Below are 17,565 nucleotides of genomic sequence, written 5' to 3' on the forward strand. Positions count from 1 at the left end.
GCATTTCTAGTCTCCCTACTAGATTTCGTTCATCATCACCATCATCATCATCATCAATTTCCTTCAATGCGTATTAAAGTACATGTCAACACATAAAGTATTGGCGAACATACAAGTTTTGGTACTAGCATAAGTATAAAAATGGTTAAACGAATCCACATGGCATAAACGTAATCTAGAACATATCATGGCAATACTAGCATACAACTCCTACTTGTCAACCCAAAGTTTCCCGCTAAAGTAATCTTATCATAGCAACGACAAGACCATTTTGTTTAACTTAAAATGACCTCAAGAATACGAGCTGTGCGTTAATCCTATAGCGCTATACATGTTACGAGAGGCTTGATCAAAGTTAATGACAAAGTATATTGTGAATAAGTTTCTAGCATGTATGACTTCCTAGCATAACGTATTAAGCATGTATATTGGATTGTTTGTTTGTGTTTTAAGCATAAAGTATGTGATTGTGTGAGTTTCATAAAGTATACGTATTGCACCCAAAGTGACGAAAAGTAAAAGGGGTTATGTACACTCACAGTTTTGCAAAGCTTTCCTAGTAATCGAGAATTTGATGAGCGTTGAGAGTGGAACACCGAAGTTACCGTACATTAGGAGACGAAGGTATAACAACCCCCTAAAACCCCTTAACATAGCCCTAACGTTCCTAATATATCTCGTATACTCGTTAACGAGCCTAAAATACCTTTATATTAATAAAAGTAAAATAAAAACAAAAATATGAGGGCCTCGTGGGCCGCGACCCGGACCCTCATATCTGTCGCGGGGCGCGACGTAGTGACACCAGGCGAGCCCATAGGCTGCCACGTGTCCTCATGCGTGTGAAGCCTACACCCTTGATTCGACCAAGCTAGGACCTACCCTAGGTCCCTCGTGGGCCACGAAGGAAACAGAGAGGGCCGTCGCGGGGCGTGAGCCGTCATCCGTCAGGCGAATTGAGGTCTCGGCCTCATTTCTTCACCTTTCATTTCTAAAATTCTTTCTCAATTCTCTGATAGGCAATTATACTCGGGAATAATACCCCCTAAAAAGCGAAGCTCTGCCTCGTTGTAAGTATTATAACCCCCGATCACGTATTTGTTACCCTACCCGATTGATCTAGGGCTTCGTAACGCATGTCCAGGCTCTGCCTGACTCAATCGTTGGAGTTCTGTCCCGTGTTGTGTGGCTAATGTGATTTGGTTTATCTTACTAACACGTGTGCATTATTAAATTTTAATAGATAATAACCAGGAGAACCATCAGGAAGCTATAGTATTATCTAAATCTGCAACGTGAGTCATTCCCCTTTTATAAATTCTTTTTGTGAGTACATCTTACTTTTTGTCACCTTTTTGTGAGTCAAATATTTTACAAAACCCTAAATGTTTATCAAGATACTTACAGTGATTAAGTTTTTGTAATTCTACAATTATCATCAGTATGTGAGGTTTTGTATACATTACTTGACACTCGTTACTATTGCGAATAGTAGCATGACCGCAAGCACGGGGGACAAAGGTTGCCCAGTAGCAATACTGTATTGAATAATTGGATAGATATAAGCATTGTAAATCTTAATACTGTAAAGTTGTAAAATTGTTTTAATTAAACTGGGATGCACTCGCCAGTATTTCTTGCTGATAAAACCTTTTTAAAACGCGTTTCAGGTAACTTAATGTGAAGCTAATAGAAGCCAGCTGGAGAGCACTGAAGGCTTAAAGATGTGGCTATAAAAGTTACCTAAATAAAAAGGAGAATTTGTTTTCAATAAATTAGGGTCTATCCCTATAAATGTATTGTAATGGAAAATTGGGTTTTATCCCCTTTATTTATTATAAAAGTTTGGTGTTTTAGACTCTGATAAATATTTCCTAACTACGGTCCTGATGTTTAAATTCCGCTGCCAAATTTATAAACACCGATACCGCCCGCTCTGAGCACTCGTGGCGCCCGCTCCCGGGGTAGGGGTCGGGGGCGGGGCTGTGACAGAAGGTGTGTGAGTATTCGGATTTGGTGAAGGATTCGGATTCGGAATTTAAGTATACAAAAGTATGTGTACAAAAATATATATCTTGTCTTAAACAGTCATTTTGACACTAAGATTTTATGTTATTTGATGGGTCCAAACTTTCCCATTAGAATCATAAACGAGGAATTTCGAACAAAGATAAGTTAACCTATGTTCATGACATATAACCATAATCTAGTTATCATCAAGAATTTAGTTATATCTAGGGCTGCAAATGAACCAAATGTTTGCCGAACAGTTCGCGAACCGTTCGGCGGGAAGTTCGTTTGTGTTCGTTTGTTTAATAAATGAACGAACACAAACAAGAAATTTCGTTCGTTTAGTTAAACAAACGAACATGAACAAATGCCGCGTTTGTTCATTTATGTTCGCGAACGTTCGGTAACGTGTTCGTTTATGCTCGTTTATGTTTGTTTATGTTTGCTTGGGTTCGTTTGTTTGTTAGTTTATTTGGGATATTAAGAATTAATTTTTACTTAACACATCAAAATTAGCATTGATATATTATTTAATAAATAAACTATTTAATATAAATGATAATGTATAAGTCAGTTATATCAAACGTGAAACCCTATTAAAAAAATTGTCGTTCTCCAGCTCTCATTCCAAGCTTCGAGAGAAAGACTCTTCCACTCCTCGCTCTCATTCCAGTCCGATTAGGGTTTTTACGTCATCATTCTTTGTACAATATAGGTAAAAATAACTTATTTTCTTTGAAATTCTTACTCCGTTTTGTAACGATCTTCCGATTTCGTGTTTAATAGTTGAAAATTCGAGTAGGATGAAACTTATGTTAGGGTTCTTGGTAATTTGATCATGCTATTTGTTGTGGTTGTTACATGATGCATTGATAAATGATAATCCTTACTGTATGATGCTGCTTAGTTTTATCATTCGACTTTATAGTTTCAGTAAATATTTTAAATAATGTATTTTTAGATGTCGTTAACCTCCCCAATCATAAAAAATTGAGAAGTTTTATGCCACATCAATTGATTTAATATGGTAGTTTTAGTATTTGTATGTTCAGTGATATTGCAAATTGCAGTCTAAATTGGTTGTACCTAAGAGGTCTCTTTTTTGTTGGTTACTTATTTTTAGGGTTGTAGTACAGTTGGAATATGATTTGCTTGTGCAGAGGCTGTATGTGTTGCAGATAGTGAATTCCGATATATTTTACCCGTGTTAGTTTCAAATATAGTTTAGCCGTGTTAGGCTTGGAGGCAATGATGTATTGGTTAAAGAATGTCTTCTCTACCTGTTGGACTATCTTGTAAATTTTTTTGTATTAGATTCACTTTCTCTTATTTATTTCTCAAATTATACATGCATATCGTTTTCACTTACTTATTTATTTGTATATTAAGGTTATGGTTTTGTTAATTTCATAGTGTTTGTTTATTAATGTTTGTTCTGTTGTTCGAGTAGACCTAACATCGAACCAAAGTGGCTAGGTTTTTTATAATGTTTATTCTCCTTCAATTTTATATCATTAATGCTTTTGTTTATTCTCCAGCAATGGAAAATGATGCAAACGTTGTTAATATTGAAGAAGAAGCCAATGAAGCTGTACATGATGCAACTGCTGGTGTAGAACAAGCAAATGGAGCCAACAATGAATCTGAAGCATTCACTAGAAAGAAAAGAAAGCAAACTTCTAGGGCTTGGGAACATTTTCGTGAGGTATCATCGAATGGTGGAACTACAATAAATGAATGCATCCATTGTGGGGAGAAAGTCAAGAAATGTAAAGAAGGAACAACCACACCAATGAATAGGCATATTGATTTCAATTGCCCAAAATTAAAAGTTGTGCAAAAAGGTCAGTTGAAGTTGAAGATTCCACTTGGAAAATCAGATTCAGCAACGGTTCAAAACTGGAAGTTTGAGAATGCTAAAATTAGGGAACTTATTTCTCATATGATTATGATTCATGAGTTGCCATTTAACTTTGTTGAGTATGACCTCTTTAATGTGGTGATGAAGGAAGCTAACCCAGTATTTACCAAAATATCTCGTACAACAGCTAAGCAAGATTGTGTTTCTAGTTACCAAATTGGAAGGAGAAGAATTCAAAAACTATTAAAGGCAGTTAACCGTGTTAGCATCACAACTGATATGTGGACATCAGTTTAGAATATTCATTACATGGTAGTGACATGCCACTTTGTAGACTCGGATTTTTAGCTACATAAATACATATTGAATTTCGTTGATGTACCTCCACCATACACCGGAGTTCATATATATGATTGTCTCTTCAAGTGTTTGAAAGAGTGGAATATTGAGACGAAGGTAGCTTCTTTGACGGTTGACAATGCTAGAACTAACGATGTGGTGGTTAAAAAGTTTATGGAAAACTTGAATATCCAAAACAAGCTTGCAATTGATGGACAATTGTTTCATGTGCGATGTTGTGCGCATATTCTTAACTTATTAGGGCAAGATGGTTTATTGGAAATTAAAGACATAATTCATAATGTTCGTGAGAGTATTAAACACGTGAGTGCCTCTCTGGGTCGATTACATCAGTTTTCTGAGCTTTCTAAGCAATTACTTATGTCAAAGAAGCATCTAATCTTAGATGTCAGTACTCGGTGGAATGCCACATATGCTATGTTGTCTACAACACTGGAGTTTAAAAAAGTTTTTGTGAATTATGCTGATCGAGAACCTACATACAATACTTTGCCCAATGATGATGATTGGAAAAAAGTTGAAGATGAATGTTCATTCTTGGCACTTTTCAATGCGGCAACAGAACTCATTTCAGGTATTACTACTATCTTCTAGTGTTCATGATGTTTCAAAATAACAAACTATTTTTATCTCGAAAATTGTTTTGAATCTTCAAATGGTTCTATCTTGTAGGCTCCGAGTATCCAACATCCAATTTATTTCTTAGTGAGTTATTTTGGATAAAAGAAGCACTGGATGTTGTAGCTTTAAATGATGATGAGTGCATGAAAGGTATGGTTGAGGAGATGAATTTTTTTTTTGACAAGTATTGGGGTTCTTGTAATTTGCTTATTTCAGTTGGTGCTGTTATGGATCCAAGATACAAGATGGAGTTAGTTGACTTGGCTTTCAAGACAATTTATTCCGAGGAAAAGGCCAAGGTAGAGAACACATTAGTTCAAACTAATTTGGAAGATTTGTTTAAAGAGTATGTTGAGGCTTTTAAAGAGCAGGTCGTTGAAGATATGGGTTCACCTAGAAATGTAAATGTTGGGAATGGTCCAAGTGGGAGTGGAAGTGGTTCTCGTTTTATGAGTTCTAGATTTGGCAACGGTATCAAGACTGGTAGTGCTAAGTTTGCTCAACATATTAGAACTGCTGATTGTGCTGAAAGTGTGAAGTTAGAATTGACCACTTATTTGGAAGAAGGGGTGTACATTAGTGAGCCAGGTGTGTATTTTGATGCTTTGGGGTGGTGGAAAGCGAACAAACTGAAGTATAGAATTTTGTCAAAGATGGCTGATGAGGTCTTAGCTATTCCAGTCACCACTATTGCTTCAGAATCAGCCTTTAGTGCTAGTGGGAGGGTTATTGACCCACATCGTTCTTGTTTAGGAACTAAGACGGTAGATATGCTAATATGTGGAGCCGATGGGTATCGTCATTACTATGGGTTAGAAAAAAAGAAAGCCAAGGTAATATTCTTATTCTATCATCTTTATTATTTGTTTGGTTATGAATGATGCTTATTCTCTTTAATATTGTAGGAAAATGATGATGTCGTACGTGTTGAGCTTACTTGATTATTGTTCAACGAGCTCGAGTTTATTTTGGTTGGATTAATTGAAGACTTTGAGTTTATTTTGGATGGATTAAATGAAGACTTCAAGTTTAATATGATATATTTTTGAAACATTATTTTATGGTAATTTTGTGTATCAATCTTATGTCAATTATGTTTGGATAATTGGTTAGTATATCTTGGGCAGATCTATGCCATGTTTATGATGAAAGATTTGTGTTAGTTTTTGTTAACGAATGCTTGTTTGTATTCGTTTACGTTCATTAGTGTTCATGAACATTTGTTTGTGTTCGATTGCGTTCATGAACGTTCGTTTGTGTTCGTTTGCATTCGCATTTGTCTAACACCTAAAATTCACAAACAAACACGAACATTTTCATTTCCTTAACAAACAAACACAAACAAAAAAGCTCATTCGGTAAGTGTTCGTGAACACCTATTTTCCTTAACAAACAAACACGGACAAGGCCTTGTTCGTGTTTGTTTGGTTCGTTTGCAGCCCTAGTTATATCTTATATAGTATATAGATTATGTTATTATTTAGTCCATCATATATAATCATGGAAATCATGTCAGTCAAGCATGGAGGTAGGATGATTAGCATTCATTAAACCTCATTGTATAAATTCACCAAAGCACAAAGTTTACCAACATAGTTGGTAAACCCGGTTGGTCATGAATGATAATAATGTAAACTAATCTACTAAGATACTAAGTAGCCAAATAAGAACAATCCGAGCATGTCATACCCAACATGGCAAATGTTGGAGACGAGGCGGGGTTAACTTACTTTGGGTCTACAAAACTTCTTAGTTCAACATGAACAAAACATCAAATGAGGTGGTGGAACAAGTTTGGAAGGCTAAGGCTTCGATGGTTCACACCTTTACCAAAACACAAGTCTTGCCATATGAACTATGGTATACTTGGATGGTCTCAACACTTGTAGGTTGTCTAAACCTTGTCAAAATAGAAAGTTTAGAGGTGTTTGCACCTCTAAAGTCTTGATAATCAACCGTAATCAAGCTCCCTAACCATAGTTTTGGTTAGAAGCAAGATGGGTGTAAGTTTGAATAAGTAAAAACAAGTTCATAAACATATTCAAAAAGATTCTTCCAAAACAGAAAGTTTGGAGCTCAAAATGGTGATGTTCCACCTTAGTTTACCATGGTAAACTTGTGGAAACACTCCTATACGTGTTCCAAGCTTTCAAGTGGGAGAAATGGTGAAAAAAAGATGAAGAAATGTGAGTTTGAACTCACTTTATTCCCTTTACTTGTGTTTGCAACTGATTTGAGAGTGTTTGGAGAGCGCAAGAGAGTTGGAAAAGTGAAAAAGAGGTGTAGGAAGCTTGCTTATATAATGGAGGATTAAGGTTTAGAGGTTAATGAAGTTTAAAGGTGATTGGGGAAGAAATAAGTGGGAAAAAGGTGATCAACTCGTAGCTGGGAAACAACTCATGCGGATTACACCCCATGGCGTCACGCGAAAGAAAATGGAAGGGGGTAGCGTGACGCGGCGCCCACCTTGGCCATCCAAGTTTCGTTTTTCACACTTTGGCCCCTGAACTTTGATTCCTTATCATTTTATACTAAAACTTGGTAATTTGACATGTTTTCAAGTATAGAACACGTATGCAAGTATAATTCATGTATCGTGATGTATGTATGAGTATTTGCACGCATAACATGTACCGGTTTGCAAGTAAACACATATTTATTGATTGATTGTATGTATGGCACATATGTATAAAACATGAATTTCATTACGAATAAAGTCTCGGATTACAAAGTTGGAAACAAAATACAAATACAATATGATTACAAGTTTCCAAAAACAGAAGTACGTACGATTACATCTTTCTAAATAAAGAAAGTACAAAAATGCGAAGTGTTACAATTACATTGATTGAATAAATTATAATGTATATGTTTAGACCTCACGGTGCCCGTGGAAGGGGTGGCGTGGGGCTCCCTGAACATCGGCACACCACCCTTCCCATAGCGTGGTGGCGGCGTAGTAACAAGGGCGGGGGAATTCTCACGGGCATGGAGGGTATGAGGGTGGTGATGTGGTTAATTGTGATTGGCTGTTGTTTTGGTTAATTGTAATTGGTTGTTTCATATTTTTAATTTTACTTCTTTTTTAAAACATCACTTTTCATGCTTATTAACCCCGTGTTTTTTTTTACCACGTCCCTTGCTGACATGACTGCCACATGCCAGTTCATGCCTATACTTCATGCCATCCCACACCGTATAGTCTTACATATACAATCGTCAAGATATATCTTTAACTTTTTTATGAATATCATAAATGTTAATTTAGTTAAAATGGACTTTTAGATGCTGTTTGTTTTTTCAGAGGTAAAAGGTCTGCAGTCTGCAAACCACATCTGCAGTCATCTGTAGCAGAAAAGATGGACCAAACCTTTGCAGTCTGGAAGAAAAAAAAAACTGTTTGTTTTTAACTTCTGCAACTCAAAAATTCTAAAAACTAACTTAAAAAAAATTGAAAAACTAACATCAAAGATATGAACTTTTTGCAAAATTAACTCCAAAACGCAAAATAAAACACTAAAATCAATTTTAATCATCAATTATTGTGGAATCTTGAATAAAGTTATAAACTTTTTGCAAAATTAACCGCAATAAGTAATTAAAATTGGAATTAATTAACTCCAAAATAAGCAGAATAATCAATAATAAACCAATGTTGTTCGTAACTAAAATAAATAGATCTTTAATGGAATCTTGATTCTTGATAAGCAAGATGAAAATTTTACCTATTAAAAAGTCAAACTTTCGATTGATGATTTCTGGGATTTGTAAAAAGATTGATTGAAGTAGCGAAACTGATAAAGATTGTTGTTATTTGTCTGCAACAATGGTGACTGTGTGTTTGTGTGTGTTGAAGGGGTAAACCGTAGAAGAGAGAAAGGTGAATGGGGTATGTTTGGGCAGTGTAGTGGGTGGCGGCTGGAGGAGGTCCGGTGGCGATGAAGGGAAGACGGTGGGAGGAGTCGCCGGAGAGGAGGAGGCGGCGCCGGCGTGGAGAAGGGAGGAGGAGCCGGTAGCAGTAGGGAGGGAGGAGGGAGGCGGCGACGCTAAGAAGAGCTTGACCCACATCTGCACCAAAAAGAGGACGTGCAAACCTTTTTTAATGAAAGATGTTCGAGGAAACAAATAGTTTTCAGACTCAAAGGTTTGCGCGTGGTCTGCGCGAGGCAGACATAAAAGGTCAGGAAACTTTTTTTGGAAAAAAACAAACAACACCTTAGTCTTCTTGATATCTTTTTTGTATAGTTAACTTAGTTTAATTGCAATTATAAATATATAAATACACCTACAAAATCAAGAAATAAAGATTAGTTATAACATGTTTGGCTAAGCTTTTTCAACCAACTTATTTACTTAATCAAAAAGCCAATAAGGAGTTTTAGTGTTTGCCAAATGCAAAAGTCCTTTTCAAAATGACTTTTTGAGAATGAGAAAAAGTCATCAAAAAGTCATTTTTGAAAAGTTAGAATGTTGTGACTTTTTGAATTAACTTATTGACTTATTAGCTTTTAGTCATTTTATATCAATAAGCTAAACCAAACACTTTTTAAAAAACAACTTAGGGGGTGTTTGGCCTAGCTTTTATTTTTTTGGCTTTTGCTTATATCTTAAAGTAGCTTATGCTTATTTTCTTTCATTTAATAAGCAATTTTTAAGTGTTTGGTAAGCTTATATTCTACAAGTTGATAATTAATAATTAATCTTTAGTTGTTTGTTAAGTTATTTTGTATTATGGGAAGGGGTATAATATCATTGTGTGTAATGAGTAAAAAACCATCTTCTTCAAATAAGCTTATTCAAATAAGCTAAAAAACCATGTTTCCATAAGCTTCTTGGAATTAGCTTATATAAGCTAATAAGCATAAGCTTAAAAAGCTAAACCAAACATCCATTAGTGCTTATTTTGTAAAAATAAGCTAAAAAAGCTATAAGCTTAGATAAAAAAGCTAGGCCAAACACCCCCTTATTGACTTATTGGCTTTTCCCACCCCATAAGCTAATCCAAATACTTTTTTTAAAAAACTACTTTTCAAAAAGTCATAAGTTAATAAGGTGTTGTTTGTTTTTTCAGAGGTAAAACGTCTGCAGTCTGCGGACCACATCTGCAGACGTCTATAGCTGAAGAGGTGGACCAAACCTCTGCAGTCTGCAAGAAGAAGACTGTTTGTTTTCTGCAAGCTAAACATTGAGAAGAACTATTGCAAAACCTGACATCAGAATGAACGCATAACCTCTTTCCCAGTACCGAAGCTCCAAAAGGAACTGATAATTCTTCCCAATCTTAAACCACTTGATTTAAACACAATCATATCAATTCGTACCAAAGATAATCAGTCGTTTCTTTTCGTTTCGAATAGAAGTAGTAAACCTCCTTGTTTACCGTATTCAATCACACTAGTTCTAAAAATACCTAGCTGCACATACTTATCTTGAACTCGAAATACACCAACTCAATAACACTATCAAATCCAATCCTAATACTGATGTTAATATAAAACTAGAAACCTAATTTAAACAGAGATTCAATTCATTCAAAGCATGAACATGAAATCCAAAAATCAATCCGTCTGAAATGTATAAACTAACATTAATCAAACTTTCATCATATAGAAGATTAGAAATAAATAAAAAAACTCAAATCATTCAAAGTACGGACATGAAATTCAACAATTAATCCTCCAAAATAAGAATAAAATATAACAAAACCTAACATTAGAAACACCTCAAAACCCCCATCTCAGATCCACATCCAGCGTCTATCTCATCGGCATGATGTGGTTGTGGTTCACGAGGTTGGTGTCAGTTGTGTGCTGTCGACGGAGGTGGAGGTCAACGGCAGAAAAAAAACAGCCGGAAATTGAATGCAAATACGAATATATGGTGGAGGTCGACGGCGGAGAAGGTGGAGGCAGAGAAGGGAGGTGGGTGGCGGACGGTGGGTGGCGGACGGACGCTGGGAGGGTGATGAGGTGGTGTAGGAGATGGGGTGAAGAAGTGGGAGGAGTCTAGGGTTTTGTTGTTTGAGGGTAGAAGAGGAGGAGAAGAGGTAAAAAGAGGTTGGTCCATGTCTGCCCTAAGAAGAGGGCGGGCAGACCTTTTTTAATGAAACATCTTCCGGAAAACAAACAGTCTGTAGGGGCCATTGTCTGCGCGTGGTCTGCGCGGCGCAGACATAAGAGGCTGCGCAGACCTTTTTGAGAAAAACAATCAGCGCCTAAGTCATTTTCCCAAAAGTCCTTTTTAACTTAAATAAGCTTAGCCAAACATGCCCTTAATGTATAATAAGTATTCATAATTAATAATAACTATCCAAAATTAATATATGTTAGATATCTGTAAGTATATTTTTTAATCATTATTATTTAACAGAAGTGAAGGGAAAAAACTAATTTTCTAAGACCCATGAATGGAAACAGATGTCTTTTAATTTAGTTGTTTATTAGGTCATGTATAGTCAGAAAATCTCTTTAGGTGCGTTATGCAACATGTGTCGCGCCACATCACATAGGGGTTTTATGGGGCGTTATATCACTAGCGCCCGTAGTCATAAAGCTCCTACCTCATCATTATTCAATTAATTAATTTTCAATTTTTTTAGATCCGCCTTTAACGCATTATGTATATCCTTAGATCGCAATAGTTGAGCATTTACGAGTCTCTCTTCCATTGTTGCTTCAGTTCCTTCTAGGGGTGAGCAAATTAACCACCATAACCGATAACCGAACCATAACCGACATAACCGAACCACTAATAACCGATAACCAATATAACCAATGGTTATGAAACTTTGTATAACCGCTCAATCGGTGATGGTTATGGTTATGGTTATGAACCTTTTGTTAACGGAATATAACCGAAACCGAACCGAAGTTGTGATGTTAACTTTATATAATAGATTTGTGTTCTACAAAACCATATAGAGGGTTTTTACTAAAATAAAAGTATGTTAGTAATAAAATGATCTTCGTGTAGATGTCATTTATTTTGATAGTGTTATGGCCATAATTGTTTTTGTTTGAGAATTACCTTATTAAAAAGAACTCTAAATCGGTAGTTTAACCAAAAAGTTTAGTCTTCGTTATCTTATAAAATAGGCTCAAGCTAAGTTCAAATCGTGCACAACCCTATTTATTTCAAACCTTGCTTGGTTACTTAACCGAAATTAACCAAAACCGAAGCATAACCGACTTCATAACCGATTAACCATAACCGAAGTTTGGTTATGGTTATGGTTACCAAAACTCCATAACCGAACTAGCGGTTATGGTTATGGTTAATAGTAAAAACCGACCCGTGCACACCCCTAGTTCCTTTAACTACATCTTCCGGAATATAGTTTTGGCATATCGCATTTCCATCATCCTCTATGATCATATTATGCATAATGATGCAAGCATACATGGCCATTCGTATTCTATCCTTATGCCACATACGACAAGGATTTCTAATAAAATGCCATCGTTGTTGTAGAACCCCAAAACACCTCTCGATGTCCTTTCGCGAAGACTTTTGTAGTTTTAAAAATACTGTCTTTTTGCATCGAACGTTCCAGAAAACGTTTTAACAATATTCAAATATTCTGGGTATATACCATCGCCCAGATAGTAGCCATGCTCGTAGTCGTTCCCGTTTGCATGAAAACCGGCCTTTGGTATCGGTAGCTCTCTAACAATGGTGAACACTCGAAGGTATTAATGTCGTTCATACACCCGACTACACCAAAGAAAGCTGACCAAACCCAAAGGTCGTATGACGCAACCGCTTGTAAAACCAAAGTTGGCCCTTTTTGGTCACCCTGTGTATGTTGACCTCGCCATGCGGTTGGACAATTATACCAACGCCATTGACGACAATCCAAGCCACCAATCATGCCGGGTATTACATGCTTTTTCTAGATGTACCTCGTATATTTATTTAAGGTCGTTCCAAGTGGGATTTCTCAAATAAAGTTTTCCATATAATATAACTGGCATATACCTAAAATATAATTAAATATATAAAAGTTTTACTAGTGATGTACTTAAAAATAAAAATAAATATATAAAAGTGAGTAAAAAAATACCATAGCAAAATTGTTCCACGCTATCTCGTGTTGTTTTCTCCCCCATCTTCAAGTACTCTTCGTTGATGTCGTACGTGGCTAGTATGCGTAAAGCAGAAGTTACCTTTTGAATTGAGGTGAACCCTAAATATCCTCGCTCGTCCATTCTTTGCTTAAAGAAGTCATACTTAGTTTCCAAATCATTATTAATGCGCAAAAATAACCTTTGCCTCATCCTAAACCGTCGTCTAAAAACATTGGGTCCGTGAACCGGTGTTGGATCAAAATAGTCTTTCATCAAACGCTCGTTCGCGGCTTCACGATCTCGCAAGATAAAGGTGCGCCTCAAAATGGGGTGTGGAGGAGAACACCGAACATGTTTCATTGCTTGTATCGTGAGAGTACATGCACTCGTAAACGCTTCTTCCTACTTCGCGATTTTTTCGGGTGAAAAAAATCTTCGGTAAATATCCGTGAACGAATCTTCCGATGGGGAACTGATGTAGCGTGTGTTATGATAACGAAGAACAAATCACTTTGATTCTGCGAATACCCTTGATGATCTTCCCCAAACCCCTATAATTCAACACAAATGGCAGAGAATTTGAAGTGAAAAGTGAGTAAACTCGAAATTGATTTCTGACCATCCAACTTACAAGAGAAAGATATAAATAAAGACATAAATTCGAAATGGGCCACAAAAAGGCCATGAGCCAAACACAAGCCCAAAAACAAAATGCATAAAACACCGAAAAAAACATAAAAGTGTCCAAAACTGCCATTAGAACGCGTTTTTTTGGGCCGAAACTTGGACAAGGCCCCTTTCGATTTGACTGGTCGAACGCCCAAAACGGAGACCCGTAGCCAAAGTTATGCTCGTTTTCGTAAAACACCCTTGGAAGCTCGATCATAGGCCTTCAGAAATGTCATGGTCCGATCCTCTATCTTTGGGCCTGCATCAGGAACCCATTATTTTTTTAGAAGAAAGTGGGAGTAATTTCTAGATTTTTATAAAAAAAAGGTAGAGAAGAGGGAATGAGAGTGTGATGAATTTAAAAAAAAAATAGGAGATATGGGGAGTATTTATAGATATTAAAAATTAATTATTTTTTTTTAATTTCTGACTGTTCAATAGTCATATTTTTGAAATAAGCTTCCTCTACACGCCGCTATGAAGATCGCGCTTCATAAAAAAAAACCCATAGGGTCGGCTGTTACGGTATGTCTGGCGCTATGGAGGCGCCATCAGTCACACATCCTCCTGGTTCGCGCCCCACTACGCATTACGTGACGTAGATATATCCATGCATATCACATTATAAGTTATTTAATGCACTTGTCAGAAGATGTAATAACTATGGTAGGACAAAAAAAATCCGAACATATATCTAAATTTGGACGTGAACGATTCCACACAAACTTTAATATTTTTTTAACGGTTAAATATTTGTTACAATGGAGTCTCCATTTGAATCTTGACCACATGAAAAAAGAAAAAGTCATATCCATCACCTTAATTTGTTACATAAATATTAATATAAACTGTAGTGACTAATATACAAGAAGAAAACTTGGATTTAAAGAGTAAATTAGGATAGTATTGATTGATAATATATTACATACTCTTCATCCATATTTGTACATACAAAAGCTATAAAAAAATTTAATAACCACCACGCTAAACTATCCTAATATATCAAAAACTTTTTAACAATATTTGATATGTTTTGGAGATTTGTAGCACAATCTTTATTGCATCAATCTCACATTTTTCACATCTTTTTTTCTTCAAAAAACAAATCAAACTTTAGACCCCTCTCCTCTCTCCTAGTTGGGACTTGTAGCTGGTGCCTTAGCTTATAATTATATACAATAAATCAAATGCATGATGTTTCCAAACTTCTTAAGGATTGAACAACAATCCTCCTAGAATACCATGCTTGTATGGCAAGTATGTTTTCTTCTTCATCTCATTCGAATTTGCACGGTTCAAGTTGTAATGAAGCTCATGAGCCGATACACGCCCCCTTCGTTTCGAAACCGAGCCAGATTCACCCGAGTTTCGGATATCTTGAACATTTTTCCGGACAACGGTCGAGTATTTCTTCAAGGGGTCTTTTTCCATTGCTCGCCCATCCGAAGCACTTCGGAACAAAAACAAATCCTTAAAACTCCATCTTTTCGACACGCTTTCTGTCGAACAAGATGGAGTGGAAGGTTGTTTTGTACTCGTAGTTATCGGTTGTGGGTCCCTACGATAATCCGAAACCCCAAGTGGGGACAAAGATCTTGTCCTTCTACTTCTAGAAGGAAGACGAGAGGACGAAAACCCTCTCTCTCTTCCTCTTGAAATATTAATATTACCTTCACATGTGTAGGTAATATGCGCGTGCGCAAAATCATTAACTGCCCTAATTACACCCCCTTGGAATAAATCTTCGGCCGCAACCGAATCTCTTCCCAACTCGCAACTTACATCGAATGAGAAATCATCTTCGAATAAATCCGTGGACGTCTTTGGGACGCCCGGCTTTTCTTCCCAAGCAAATGGAACTGCGGCCCGAGAACCACCCGGGTTAGCTCCGGCCGCAATCAACAATTCATCGAATTCGCAGTAGAATTCGGTGAGTCTTGTGGGGCTTGATGGAGCACTAGTGTAGTAACCGCTGTGTGGTGATGCATTGAAGTTGAAATCAATGGCTGGTGCAACGTCCATGTTGGTTAATTTGTTTGTGAAGAACTTGACAAAAACATCAATGATGGTTTGATGGTTAATATAAGTGACAAGTTGAAGTTAAAGAAGGTGGGAAGAAGGTTCTTGCCGCCAAATCTAATTGACTGTAAACATTAAAAAATATATAATATTTGAAGAAAAATATTTTTTTGGGTGGTCAAATTTGCCGTCTTGGTTGTTGTCGTGATTAGTGGCTTCGTTTTGTTGTCATTTATTGCATGTTGGTTGGATAAGTTTACAAGTTTCTAATATTATAATGGAATAATGGAATTGAATAATCTCAACTTTCACCAGTTGGTCGGTAACGGACCCAACTTCAAATATAGCCACTGACGGTCCCAACTTTTAACATTTTGTAAAACATTGGACCCCTTGCTAACACCGTCCAAGTGATGTTAGTGGTGACCGCCAGTGGTCCAATGTTTGAAGTTGGGACAACCCTCTCCTCCTCTCCCAACAAAATATGAACAAAATTTTGGAATAAACTATATTTTGCAAACTTTAATATTATTTATTTTGGTAAAAGGGATAGAAACATATTAAAATGTACTTCAACGTGGTTGAAAAAACAATTGCAACTACTTTGATGATATTCCAATATCAACTACCAATCATAGAATCTAACCTATATGTTACAAACATGAGTCTATTTGAGTTTTTTTAAGAGTGTATATACAAATGTATATAGTAATCTACTACTTTTTTTTTTTCCTTTGGATATATATATATTGGTTTTATTAATTATTATTATTTTAACAGACGAACTCAGAGATTCTCAAATATTTCTAAATTTCTATACCGATAAAATCATACCTAAACCTCTTGTAACAGGGACGTCTTTCCTTCCCATCTTGATACATTAAAACTATAAACTCTTTGGTTTACATCTTTTGCTCTTAGGTTTGATAATTTGCAATAAAAAAAAAACATCATTTAAATTTTGATTCCAAAGCTCAGACCATGGGGTATGGTGGCGCTTGGGTTGGGGGCGTGAGTTGACACGTGGAAAACAAAACCAAACCCACGCCCGTGGGGTATGGTGGGGCTTGAGTTGGGGGCTTGGGTTGGGGGCATGTGATTGGCTAGTTTGGTTTGGCCATTGAGAGCCCCGCCATGTCACCTTGCTAGCCCGCCCCACGCCCGGCTTCAAACTCACGCCTCTTGGGCCACGCCCCAACCCAAGCCCCAACCCACGCCCCCGGGGTGGTGTCTTGGGCGTTTTCAGCCAACACACGCCCCAACCCAAGCCCCATACCCCATAGCCTCAGCCGCCAACAAACTAGCACTCTGTTCGGCCATCTGAGCAGACTCCACCATGTCAATAGAAGAAGACAATGAAAACGCGTCCATCGCATCTAAGAAATCACCATCTCAGTCGTATTCGTGTTCTACAAACTTCATTCAATACAAAATTGGAGAACACTTGGAGAGGCTGCAACCAAGGGTGGACCTACCCTTTGGCCAGGGTGGACGGCCGCACCCCTTAGAAAAAAAATTAGTATATATTTTAGGCAAAAAAAATCCAACCTCATCCTGTCACACCCCAACCGATGGCGGAATCATCAGGGCACGGCACTAGGCGAATCAGATTGCTCAAGAGAATCCATAACAACTATATTGCGATAATATTCATTACATTTGTTATCCCATACTAACAATCAATACAATCACATAAGTTATTACAGATTTCTTGTCCTCTCGAACAATTCAAATCCGACAACCTAGATTTTAGATGAGTTTCTAGACTTCCTAGCTTGATTTGATGTGGACTTCGACTAAACCTGCAACATACGTTAAAATATTGTCAATACAAAAGTATTGGCGAGTATACAGGTTTGATATGTAATAGTAGATTAAAAGTGCTGCGAATTCCCACATGCATAAACGTAATACACGACATATATACTCACAAAACTGATACTACCAGCTAAGTCCTCG

The 17,565-nt window shown here is 36.8% G+C and overlaps 2 protein-coding genes across 2 annotated transcripts; one reads left to right on the forward strand and one right to left on the reverse strand.

Moving 5' to 3' along the window:
• The first annotated feature begins 3,550 nt into the window (after positions 1-3,550).
• On the forward strand, positions 3,551-5,793 carry LOC110933236 (zinc finger BED domain-containing protein RICESLEEPER 2-like). Its single transcript, XM_022176467.1, has 5 exons — positions 3,551-4,132; positions 4,220-4,805; positions 4,904-5,002; positions 5,069-5,685; positions 5,758-5,793. The coding sequence occupies exons 1-5, from the start codon at positions 3,551-3,553 to the stop codon at positions 5,791-5,793; spliced, it is 1,920 nt and encodes a 639-aa protein (XP_022032159.1).
• Positions 5,794-14,796: 9,003 nt separating this feature from the next.
• On the reverse strand, positions 14,797-15,609 carry LOC110933235. Its single transcript, XM_022176466.1, has one exon. It carries the CDS (start codon positions 15,607-15,609, stop codon positions 14,797-14,799), a length of 813 nt encoding a protein of 270 aa, XP_022032158.1.
• Positions 15,610-17,565: the final 1,956 nt, after the last annotated feature.

Source organism: Helianthus annuus, chromosome 4 (genome assembly GCF_002127325.2).
Source record: "Helianthus annuus cultivar XRQ/B chromosome 4, HanXRQr2.0-SUNRISE, whole genome shotgun sequence".
In the NCBI taxonomy this organism is placed as follows: Eukaryota; Viridiplantae; Streptophyta; class Magnoliopsida; order Asterales; family Asteraceae; genus Helianthus; species Helianthus annuus.